The sequence below is a fragment of the Macaca nemestrina genome, chromosome 4 (assembly GCF_043159975.1).
Source record: "Macaca nemestrina isolate mMacNem1 chromosome 4, mMacNem.hap1, whole genome shotgun sequence".
In the NCBI taxonomy this organism is placed as follows: domain Eukaryota; kingdom Metazoa; phylum Chordata; class Mammalia; order Primates; family Cercopithecidae; genus Macaca; species Macaca nemestrina.
Window position 1 is genome coordinate 184,222,616 of NC_092128.1, and position 13,083 is coordinate 184,235,698.

A 13,083-nucleotide genomic window follows, 5' to 3' on the forward strand; every position below is an offset into this window, starting at 1 on the left:
GGGCGGGCCGCAGATCTCTGTCCTGAGAAGACTTGGGTTCTAGTGCAGGAGACCGAAGTGTATCACGCCAATCAGTGTAAATTGTTAACTGCCACAAGGAGAAAGGCCAGGAAGGAGAGGGGCATGGTGGTGTTCTCGTGTTACAAGAGGAAGCCAGGGAAGGCTTCCTGGATGAAGCGGTATCTGACCTGAGATCTGGAGGAGGAGAAAAATGTCCCAAAAGAGCAGAGAGCCCACACTAGGCTCTGCACCAGGAGGCAACTTGCTGGGCTTGTGGAATTCAGAGGGCAAGTGATAAGCAGAAAGGCCTTGGGGGCCACAATTAGGATTTCTGTCTTCTAAAGGGCCTCTGCCCTCTGCTATGTGACCTTGGGCAAGTTACTTCACCTCTAGTGCTTTGGTTGCCTCATCTGTAAAGTTTCGAGGATAATGCTATCACACTGGTTGAGAATTGAAGTAATTATTGCTGCAAAGGGCTTATAAGGGTGCCTAATACTAGCACTAGTAGGTACTTTGTGTGTCTTGACAATTTTAATCATTATTATTTTGTCATCACCGTCACTCTTCCAGGAGACTAATGTCCCTGCTGTTCTGTCCAAATTAAACATTGTTTATCCCTGTGGGCATCTGGCGAGGTGGCTAGGAGAGCCTGGAGCTGTTTCCTGTTGACGTGCCAGACTAGTCATGGTTTCTCATGTGATCTTGTTTTGTCTAGATTCCAGAATTCTCTGATGGCTTCTGGACTGGGTCCCAGCTGGCGTGCTGGACGAATTCGGAAACACCTTGGTCTTACTTCCCTAAAATCTCCATCTACCTGAGAGACGAGAACTCCAGCAGGTCATTCCGTATCACAATCCTGCCTCAGGTACAAACTTGGATTTGTGCTTCGCTCTTTTATTACGCAAAAGTGAAAGCACTCCATGCATGACACGTGTATTAGATGTCACACCTGTATTAGATCTCTGTCACCACAATGATGCTACAAAAGACAGCCACACATTACTGTCCCTGAGTCCAGGCAGGGCGGTGTCCCTTGGCTGGGCTCACTCACGTGTCTCTGCTCAGCTGGTGGTTGGCTGGGCCCCGACTGGCCTCTGCCCAGGCTGGTGTAGGATGGTCTCACTCACATATCTGGTGGTGAGGTGGATGGAGGAATGGAGTCATGCGTTTCTCTCCATCTAGCGCCTGAGTCACATGTGGTAACAGGGACCTGGGAGACAGAAAAGAACCACACAGGGGCTCCTGAAGTATCAGCCAAGACTGACCATCGTCTCTTCCATGGTGCTACCCAAACAAGCCCAAGGCCAGCCCAGATTCCGAGGATGGGGGAAGAGACGCCCCTCGCACTGGGAGGAGCCACGGAGCCACATTGCCAAGGGTGTGGCTACAAGGAAAAGGGAAGACCTGGAGACATTTTCATCACACCTACCACATCACCCTTATGTATTTTTCCTGTTTACGTATAAAGAATAAAACTAGGCTGGGTATGGTGGCTCATGCCTGTAATCCCAGCACTTTGGGAGGCCGAGGCAGGCAAATCACCTGAGGTCAGGAGTTTGAGACCAGCCTGGCCAACACGGCAAAACTCCGTCTCTACTAAAAATACAAAAATTAGCCGGGCATGATGGTGCATGCCTGTAATCCCAGCTACTCGGGAGGCTGAGGCAGGAGAATCGCTTGAACCTGGGAGGCGGAGGTTTCAGTGAGCCAAGATCACACCACTGCACTCCAGCCTGGTGACAGAGTGAGACTCCATCTTAAAAACAACAACAAACAAAAACTTTACATTTAAAAATAAAATTGTTATAGTACTGTTTCCAGTGTAGCCAAGAGAATCCAAATATCATGGTAATTTGATACCCAAACCTTTAGTTTAAAAAACATGTGAGCTCTAAATCTTTTATGCTCTTTCTTTTGATCATCAATTTCATATTTTCATTCTTTCTGGAAGAGTGACAGTGATGACAAAATAATAATGATTAAAAAAAAAAAAAAGGGCCGGGCGCAGTGGCTCAAGCCTGTAATCCCAGCACTTTGGGAGGCTGAGACGGGCAGATCACGAGGTCAGGAAATTGAGACCATCCTGGCTAACACAGTGAAACCCCATCTCTACTAAAAAGTACAAAAAACTAGCAGGGCGAGGTGGCGGCGCCTGTAGTCCCAGCTACTCAGGAGGCTGAGGCAGGAGAATGGCGTAAACCCAGGAGGCGGAGCTTGCAGTGAGCTGAGATCCGGCCACTGCACTCCAGCCTGGGCGACAGAGCGAGACTCCATCTCAAAAAAAAAAGAAAAAAAAACTGGAATGTCCAAGATGAAGACGTCATTTTTTTCCTACACTCCCAGTACCCACTGACTCCCTGTTTATCCTACACGTCTAATGAAATGGACCACGTCTGTCTTCCTCAGTTCCATTTCTCACCTCTTCCTCCTCCCTTCCGTTACTGAGCCCTCACGCGTGTGGCTCTCACCAGCACCTCTGTAACCTACAGAGTACTGCTGTGCTCCCAAGCCCCGACCCTCTCTTCTTTTTGAAACTGTCATCAGATTAATCTTCCTAGACCACCACTTTCACCCGAGTCTCCCCTGCTATGAGTAAGCAGTGCGTCCCCACAATTTAAATGCTCAGGGCTCGCTCCTGGCATCGCTGTCCATGGCCTCCCACCAGACCCCTCCTAGTTCCCCAGTGTTTTTGCTGTACCCCGACCCTCTGCCGGGTGGCCACTGACCCTCAAGGCCTCTCTCCTAAGCTCTGTTCCACCAACCCCCCTGCCTGAAATGCCCTCCCTTCCGTACTCCACCCGTATATTCAGATTCTTCCCATCCTTTAAGACTCAACTCAAACAACCCAGCTTTTGTTGAAACTATGCCGAGCAGAATAACCCATTTGTGAGGTTGCACCTCCCACTCAGCACGCATATTTTCTGGTCTGCTCATCTGGCGTGGAATCTTATCTTTAGGGTACGTTTTATGCCGTTGCCTTTTTCATTTGACTTCTCTTTTCTTAACTTCTATTTCGTTTTCAATTAATTATAAATTCCTTGAAGATGAGAACTGTGGGGTGTAAAAGATCGTCCTTCCTTCCCCAACTCCACCAGGCAGTGGAGGGAAAGTGCATCAGAACTGTTTGTGGAATGGACACATCAATGTGTCTTTGTTGCAATTTGATGACTTTGAGATAAAGGGAGTTGAACTGCAGGGACAAGGAAGGAGGCGTAATTTCAGGAGAAAAAAAGTAAATGATACTACTGCCTTTTCCCATTTTCATCTTTACATTGTAGGGATGTGCTTTCCAGAAAAGGAGAGATCTTGGGGAAAGGATTGAAAGTTCAGGAGAAATTCAGGCCAACAGGAGACACCACGCTCTCAGGAGAGGCTCGAGTTACACGCTCAGCACTGCCCTTCCCTCACGCCGTAACTTTGAGCAAAGCATTTAGCCCTGCCTGTGTCTCTTTAACTATAAAGGAGAAACAGTAATACCTACCAAAGACATCTTCAGAAGAATGCAGTATCCTTGGGTGAATGGCACTGCACTAAGTGATGCTACAATGCTATGTTTTCAGCATCTTTAATATCATGTGCTCTTGGCCCGGCGCCATGGCTCACGCCTGTAATCCCAGCACTTTGGGAGGCCGAGGAGGGTGAATCACAAGGTCAGGAGTTTGAGACTAGCCTGGGAAACACGGTGAAACCCCATCTCTACTAAAAATACAAAAAATTAATTGGGCTTGGTGATGTGGACTCAGCTACCTGGGAGGCTGAGGCAGGAGAATCGCTTGAACCTGGGAGGCAGAGGTTGCAGTGAGCTGAGATCGTGCCACTGCACTCCAGCCTGGATGACAGCATGAGACTCCATCTCAAAAAAAAAAAAAAAAAATCATGTTATCTTGATGATTACATTTTGGCTGGTACAGCGACAAAATGTGGACATTATTTCATCAGTGTGGTGTGTAATAATGTCAAAACCCAGCTTGAGGACCCAGGTGTGTGCTGCTAAATAAATATCAGGCACCAAGTACTCATAAGAAGCAGGAGGAGAAGGCAGGCATTTGGGGGAAACCTCTCAGTCCAGGCGGGTCACAGCTGGGAAGGGTTGCTTGACTTCCTCAATAGCTTTTAGGACCCAGCACTGGGCAAGCTCAGGAGCAGAATGAGAGAGGTTTGGGAGCATTTCATCTCATTTGCACATCTCTGCCTAAGAATTCATTATTGCTTTCACTTATAATGGTAGATATTTTTTGGTTGACTTCGACATGTTCCCATTTTTTATTTTTAAAAATCCACTTTGCCTGCTGTTTTCCTGATTTTCTTACTCAGCATCATGTTCCACTTGCTTTCCATTCGCTTTCTGGGAGGGGACTCCCATAGGAAGCTGGGAAAGATCACCTGGTGAGACCCCACACGCTCCACGTTTCCCAGCAGAAAGGCTCTGCCCAGCAGCCTTTCTAACACCAAGGGAAACCGACAGCGTTCTTGTCCTCAGAGGTTTAGGATGGGGCCTTACCTGGGACCTCTCAAACACGAGCCCTGATAAGTGGGCAAACGATTGCCCCTGCAGAAAAGAGTCAAGTCCAAAGCAATTACTTTAAACTTTGTCCATACTCAACACTATTTTCCAACAGCCCATGGGCTGAATCCTATGTGGCCTGTTAAAAAACAGCAGCCGCCAGCCCACAGGGGAGCTCTGAGGTTTCTTCATAGCTTGTGCTTTGTCCCTACTTGACCTGCTCTTCAGAGTGGTCACATGGCAGCCCCTCCCTGCTGGTCTCTTCTCAGTCTTTTCTGCTCCCTCCAAAATCACCCCTCGCAGTCCCTCAAACCCTCTACAGCCAGAAGGCCCAGGACTCTTGTGTATTAGTGTGTCTGCCTTTTTCCTCCCAAGTCTTTCTTCCTACCTCTGCCCTTTAAGGCTAATCATTACTCACAGGAAGGTTCATTTGCTTACTCATTTTGCACTCTTGCTTTTCTCCAAACAAGTGGCATTTTGTCATACTCAGCCGCTATACTCTCTAATTGCCTGCATTTGAATTATTTGCTATTCAAAAGCCAAGAAATTGTTACTGCTGATAGGATACTGATTTGCTCACTGATTGTGTTAAGGTTTGACCCATTTCCCCGTATACTCTTGGCTCCAGGGATATCAGTGGCCGACTCGACTACATTTAACACTGCACAGCACCTGTGGGAACTGGCCCTCCTGAACGGCAGAACTTGTGACCCACAGATTCTGTCTTCTCTCTGGTGTTGATTACTCCTTCCTCTTTTCACTGAGGAAATCGTCCTGCCTCCGTCAGGCTGCCTACTTTTAAAACTCTCTGCCCGAGGGGTGCATGATGGGCTCTGGGCCAGCTAGGAGAGATTGCAGTGGATCCCGAAGGACGAGGACAGTGAGGACTTGGCCTGAGTCGGGCGAGGGAGTGATTAGATTCCGCTTCAGTTTCACGGGAAGGCTCACAGGAGTCTAGTTACAGTCTCCAGGTAGGGTAAGAGAGAAAAGGACTGGCCCAGCACTTTAGGGCCTGAGTAACTGGATGAATCATGAATTTACTGAGACAGAGAACTGTGGGGGAGGTCTGATTTGGGGGGAACAGCCAGTGTTCAGGTTACACAGGAGATGCCGATTGAGAGGTGGACAGGCAGGCAGACACAAGCGTGTGGCAATGGTGGCCCAGGTCTGGGCTGGAGAGGAGTAGTTGGGAGTCTCAGGCTAGATCACGGGGTGACCTAGGGCCATGGGGTAGGGCCAGATGGGTCACCCAAGGAGGGAAGATTGAGAGGAGGCCAGAACCTGAGAGTGCTCTGATGCTTGCAGGGGAGGAAGGTGAGGGAAATCCAATACAGGTGCCTGAGAAGGAGCAGCCAGGGAGTTAGGGAGAAGAAGAATGTGGCCCCTTAGAGTATAAGTGAAGAAAGTTTCCACACAGAGGAAGTGATTAGCGGTCAGCAGTACCCATAGAGGGGTCTATGGCGGCACTTCCGACACTGTGGTTAGTGCCTGGTGGGACTGTGTGTCCTTCACCACCATAGTGCTGGTGCAGAGGGCAGCATCTGAGCCATGTGAAGTCCTCAGCGGATAACCTCTGGGCAGATAGCCAGATGGCCAGATGGACATGAGGACTAAACTCTGACTTTTTTTTTAATTCTCTTGCCCAAATTCCTACCTAAGGGGCCTGGGGAGTTCACCCTACAAACCATAAAGTCTTGCCAGAGGGGTTTTATTTAACCTTGTATAACATGGCCTGCTTTCTAGCCTGGCTCTGGCATGACATCACATAACGAATAAGGAAAGAAATAAAAATATTTTAACCCCAAATAGATTTCCATTTCATATTTTGAAATTGCCCTGCAGAGTTGTCTCTTGTGAGAAAAATCTACGTTCTACAGAGACTCCCCTTTTCCCTTTTTTTATTCTTTCCAGATCCAGAAGATAACTAAGAGTCAGGCAACCTTTATTTTTTTTAATACATAAATACTTTAAGTTCTGGGGTACATATGCAGAATGTGCACGTTTGTTACATAGGTATACATGTGGCATGGTGGTTTGTTGTACCCATCAACCCGCCACCTACATTAGGTATTTCTCCTAATGTTATCCCTCCCCTAGTCCCCCACCCCCTAACAGGCCCCAGTGTGTGATGTTCCCCACCATATGTCCATGTGTTCTCATTGTTCAACTCCCACTTGTGAGTGAGAACATGTGGTGTTTGGTTTTCTGTTCCTGTGTTAGTTTGCTGAGAACGATGGTTTTCAGCTTCAACCATGTCCCTGCAAAGGACATGAACTCATCCTTTTTTATGGCTGCATAGTATTTCATGGGGTATATGAAGGCACCCTTTTAAATTCTGTAAGACACATTGCACAACCTCTTCTCTTCACAGCCTATTAGCTAAAAGCCTCCTCTGCACAATAAAACTTTGGTCTCCACAATCCTTTCTCTTAGTCCAAACATTTCCTTTCTATTGATCCTAGGTTAGATAAACTTAACCAATTATCAACCAGAAAATTTTTAAATTTACCTCTAACCTGGAAGCTCCACTTTGACTTGTCCTGCCTTTCTGAACCAAACCAATGTACATCTTAAAAGTGTTTGATGTCTCATGTGTCTCAAAATTGTATAAAACCAACCACCTTGGGCACATGTTTTCAGGACCTGCTGAGGCTGTCTCATGGGGGGCCATGGTCATCCACACTTGGCTCAGAATAAATCCCTTCAAAATATTTTACAGAGTTTGACTATTTTTGTCAGCAGACAGACAGACGTCTTCTGGGCGTGTGCACCTGTGTGGAACTCCAGGGGATGCATACGGGCCACCTGCTTTGTCACTGATCAATAATATTGATCACCATGCTTTTGATCTTCTCTCCTCCTGGATGGCAGGAATGAGATCATCTTTCTTTCCCCGTGACTTCCCCCAGCACCTGGGAGGGTCCTGAGCATGAGTGTGACCTCAGCAGTTTTGTGATGTTGCCTGATTTGTGCTTTTTCTTGTTTGCTCTCTCCTCTCTGACAAACAGCTTTACATTCAGCCCATGATGGGGGCCGGCCTGAATTATGAATGTTACCGATTCGGCATTTCCCCTTCCACAAATGCGCTGGTGATCGGTGCCACGGTGATGGAGGGCTTCTACGTCATCTTCGACAGAGCCCGGAAGAGGGTGGGCTTCGCAGCGAGCCCCTGTGCAGGTGAGCGATTCTAGCAGTGAATAGGGATCCCCAACAAGATCCTTTATGTAAATGTCCTGACTTGGAAGCAGTTCTTGATGGCAAATCAATTACCATTGAATTGTTTCACTCATTCCTATCACCAGTGATCAAAATCTTCTCAATAAAATGGATCATGGGATTGCTGAGAGAATTAGGTGACATCATCCATGTGAAACTTCAGTGCTTGGCACATGGGAAATGCTTACTGAGTGTGAGTCCTGATAGTCACTAGGAGTAAAAATACGCCATGGAGCTTTGGAGTTGAATTGCAATTTTTCGACAGTTAAAGCAAAATGAGTAAGGAAGAAATTTCACATATAAGCTGTGTACATTAATTTGTCCTTAAAGCTGTCCTTATTTTGAAATAGGAAATGAACACCTATCACTGCGATTTCTTGAAATCCTAACATAATGAGACCAAGGAGCCCCTGTTTGTCGTGGGATTCCTTTGAAAGATGTGTGAGGGCGGCCCGCAGCATGACTCTGCAGTCTAGCTGGAGGGTTGGCAGGTCTTCAGAGAAACCAGGAGAGCACGAGAAAGTCAAGAGGATAGATAAACCCCATAAGCTTGAAAATGTCTTCAGATTTCACAGTTTGCTTGAAACGGAGTGCTCACACCACACACAGCTTAATGGGAGGATTAGGTATTTCTGACTGACAGTCCAAGCCTGCGAGGCAGAGGCAAATCACAGAAGTGGGCATGAGATTGAATTGCTGGAGACAAGTGGAGGAAGAGCCTGAATCAGAAAAGTGGCCAGGAGAATTGCAGCCTTTCAAAATAAGATGTCAAGGGACTGGAAATAAATAAATAAATAAATAAATTGGTACATTGGATTTGAAGTCAGGAGCAGAATGGAATTCCAAAGTTGTGCTGGTGATATGTGAAAGGAGAGAAAAATTAAGTGTGAGGTCAAACAAGAATCAATGACAAGGAGGTAGAATAGAAGAAAACTTGGGAATCGATACAGAAATACAAGATTACCATGTGGTTGAGGGAAAGGGGGTTTTGTAGGAATTTGATGGATATGAGATACTGTTGGAGGACAGGTGAGAGTGCTGGGCCATCCTGGGAGCCTCAACTCAGACCTTCACTCTGATCTCAATCCAGGTGTAGAGCTGCCGGGATGAGGTGCACAGGCCAAATGCGAAGTGATCACAGCTGAATTATTCTGGTCAGGAGAGATTTCAGTTACTATTTTTTAATACCTAAAACATGGTCTTAAAACAGGACTCCTGGTAAATAAAGCAGATAAGGGATGCTTCATTAACTGGCTTTAGCAGAGTGGCGTTTCAGAAAAGTAAAGTAACAATTGAGAGAATAGAAATATTAAAAGGAAAGATTGCACATGGACTATTAGGCCAATTCATATTCTGTATAAATAAAATCATCCCAACCAGTGTATGTATATGACACATCGTGACATGTCTTCATAAATATCCACGCCGATGTATCTCACTTTGCATTTGTGAGCAGACTTGGAACCCTTCCCATTGTCATGTTTTTTATCTTTGCTATGAGTAAATGTTTACGTTTTGCGTGTGCAGTAACTCTTTCAGCCTGTTCAGTTATCATTGAGTGAGACCTTTCTCTGTGGCAGCAAGCGGGACTGAAATATCACTGAATTTCCTAACTGTGACTATTCTACTTCTTTTTAACCAAGGGAATCTAAGAACTTAAGCAATTTTGCCCACAATTTCTGTTCTCTCGTTAAATATCATTAAAGTAAAGGCTACTATGGCAACAGCTGTTAGAGTGTCCACTTAATACTGCAGAGTCTAATAACCATTTGTTTACTAAGTGAATTACTGTTGGAAAGGGTGTAATATTAGGAGTCTCTAGGCAGGGCAACTTTTTTCCCTGAATTTCACTGTGAGTTATTTGCTAGATGCTCTCATATACACTTTTTCTTCCTTTTAAAAAAATGTATTTGACGTTTTGGTACTTAAATGTTAGATTCTACCAGCCGTGGGAAAATACGCTTATATATGTCTCCTCTTCCATGTGGATTGTTGAGCCATTAAAGTAATTACTTTCCTCAGGGCTGCAATTAAAGGCCCCGGACCGTGCTCGACAGAACCCTAATAAATGGAATAGCTATACTGCCTTTCTTTTTTTAAGTGTTTATTTTTCATTATGGAATGTCTAAGTAACAAAAAAACCTTAAGTTACAGAAAATCATATACTATGTGCATTTATGGAATATCTAGATTTAATATTTTGTCATATTTTCTTTAAAATTTGTCTTAGACATAAAAAACCAAGTATAGCTAAAGTCTCAGCCCACCCCCTTCCCCAGCATTACTCATTATCCTGAGATTAGTGTATATTCTTATCTGAATTACTATATACTTATAATTTTACTAGATGGGCATGAACACCTTGTATTAATTAGCTGTTGCTGTGTAACAACTTAGCCCCAATGTCACAACTCTCTATCACATTCTGCAGTTACTTTCTTTTCTTTTTTTTTTTTTTTTTTTTTTTTTTGAGACAGGGTCTTGCTCTGTCACTCAGGCTAGAGTATAGTGCAATGGCATGATCAGGGCTCACTTTAGCCTCAACCTCCCTGGTTCAGGTGATCCTCTGACCTTAACCTCCTGAGTAGCTGGGACTACAGGTGTGCACCACTGCCCCAGATAATTTTTTGTGTTTTCTGTAGAGGGGGTTTTGCCATGTTGACCAGGCTGGTCTCCAACTCCCAGGCTCAAGTGATCGACTGCCCTGCCATGGCCTCCCAAAGTGCTAGGTTTACAAGCATGTGCCACCACACCCAGCCTGGCTTTGTTTTTTGTTTTGTTTTTAAAAGACAGGGTCTCACTCTGTTACCAGGCTGGAGTGCAGTGGCATGATCTTGGCTCAGTGCAACCTTCTCCCAGGCTCAAGCAATCCTCCCACCTCAGCCTCCCAAGTACCTGGGACTACAGGCATGTGTAGTCCAGGCACCATGCCCAGAACATTTTTGGTATTTTCTGTAGAGACGGGGTTTCGGCATGTTCCCCAGGCTGGTCTTGAACCCTTGGGCTCAAGCGATCCTCCCACCTTGGCGTCTCAAAGTACTGGGATTACAGGCGTCAGCCACCATGCCTGGCCATCTTGTGGAGTTTCTGAGGGCCAGGAATTGATGAGGGGCTTAGCTAGGTGTCTCTGGCCCACCACTGCTTATGAGGCTGCAGCTGTCTGAAGTCCATTGTAGGAGCTATTTCCAAGCTTGCTGTTGTGGTGGCAGGAGCCACGCTTCCCTCACCATTTGTACCTCACCCCAGGACTGCCTGATGTCCTCTGGTCAACCCTGAGCAAGTGATCCAAGAGAGCATGACAGAGCACCCAGGATAGAAACCCCAGGTTTTCATCACCTAATCTTGGAAGCAGCATGTTCTCACTTCTACCCTACTCTGTTGGTCACACAGAATGACCCTGATATGATGTGGGATGGGACGACGCAGGTAAATGCAAGGAGGCGCAGGGGTCATTCGCAGTCATCTTGGAAACGTCCTACCATATACTTATCACAAAGCCTAGGTTGGTTGATTTGTTTGTTTGGTTTGGTTTTTTTTTAATTTATAGGAATGCTGTGGTAGTGTGTATTCTTTGTCAACTTGACTTTTGTTTGACATTATATTTTATAGATTTTCCATATTGATATGACTTCTAGGTTATTTGTTTTGACTGCGTAGTATCTCAGTTTATGGATGTACCCAGATTACCCATTTTTATCTTAATTAACATTTGGATTATTTATGTATTGGCAATTATAAACAGTACTGCAGTGAACATCTTTGTGTAGGTGAATGAGATCATCTAGATACGGAATTTCTAAATGATTTAATATGTAATTCTTCAGTGTTATTGGCTGCGGTCAAATTTTTCTTTAAAGTAGCTGGAATATCAGCATTATATGAGAATTTCCATTCCTTAAAAGCATTACTGTATTTGTTTTGTCTTTGTGTTTTGCTAATCCAGGTATGTGCAATAGTGTCACATTTTAGTTGATTATTTTCAAGATCACACAACTTTGGATATGTTTTGGGATGTTTGAGCTTCTTTGAGGGTGAATTTTTCTAATAGAGTGCACACATTTTTCTGCCCATATTTTTTACTGATAGACGTGAGTTCCTTATATTTCTGAGATATTAATTTTTCTGAGTTATACTAACTAGTCTCCCTGACTTTTCTTTTTACTTTGTTTTGGTGCCTTTTATTTATATGTGTCTTTAATTTAGTGAAATCAAATTTACCAGTATTTCTCTCATGAATTATGCCATGTGCCTTATTTAAGAAATACTTCCTTAATCCAACAAAATAGGGATTTTTTTCTTCTAAATATATTGCATACTTTTTTCTTATTTTCTTCCAAAATGTGAATTAGGAAATTAATTTTTGTAAGGACATTCCATTTTCTCAGCATCCTTATTGAATATATAATGTTTTCCCCTCTGATTTTTCCAATTTTTTATGAAAAAAATTATATACAGAAAAGACTAAAAACAATATCATGCTGTTCTGCATACCAACCATCTAGATTTAGTAACTTTTAACATTTTGCCATATATCAGTATGTGTGCATAGGTGAGTATGTAGCTTTTGCTGAACCATTTGCAAATAAGTTGCAGATATCATGACTTTCATCCCTAAATATTTCATTATGCATCTTAAAAATAAAGACATCCTCCTATATAACCACAATACCATAATCACACCTAAAAGATTAATAGTATTTGCTAAATATCATGACTGTGTTGGCCACATGCAGATTTCCCCAGGCATCCCCAAAATGTTTTCATTAGCTGTTTTGCTTTTTATTTTGTTTCGGAAGGCCAGTTCTCTTATGGAATGTATCATATTCAGTTTTATCTGTTTCCTAATGATACACTGCATTGATTTTACTTCATATTTCCTTGAACTTAAGTCTAGAGTCTTAATTAGACTTCAGTTAAATGTTTTTTGCAAGGTATCTAATGAATTTTAATAGCATCTTTGTCATGTACCAAGTCCCCATTTATGCCTGAGCCTACTTCTGAGCATTCTGTTCCATTCCACTGGTCAAGTTGTCTATCCCTGGGCTAAGCTATATAGTTTTATTATTATTTTTTTAGTTATAGGACAATATCTGGCAGGGACTTGACCCTTCTTATTCTTCTTTGGAGTTCTCTTGGCTACTTTTGCCATTTTATTCAGCTTGTCGAGACCCCTGAAAAACGCTGTTGGGATTTCTATTAGAACTGCATTGAACTTATAGAATTAACTTGAGAGGAAACAAATCTTTACCGTATCAAGTTTCCCCTATGAATGTACCCTATCTTTTCATTTGTTTAGGTCTTCTTTTATGTCCTACTGCAGTGTTTTGTAATTTTGTCCAGAAAGATTCACACATAGGCTTATT

General features: G+C 44.0%; 1 protein-coding gene across 2 annotated transcripts in view; it reads left to right on the plus strand.

The window, feature by feature from the left end:
* Positions 1–13,083, plus strand: part of LOC105472608 (beta-secretase 2) — a 109,464-nt gene that overhangs the window by 83,241 nt on the left and 13,140 nt on the right. The window contains exons 7-8 of one of the 2 annotated variants that reach the window (XM_011726004.3): positions 716–865; positions 7,513–7,681. In XM_011726004.3, coding sequence (XP_011724306.1) covers positions 716–865; positions 7,513–7,681 — 319 coding nt within the window. The remainder of the gene's footprint in view (positions 1–715; positions 866–7,512; positions 7,682–13,083) is intronic. The other variant, XM_011726005.3, reaches the window with a different exon arrangement.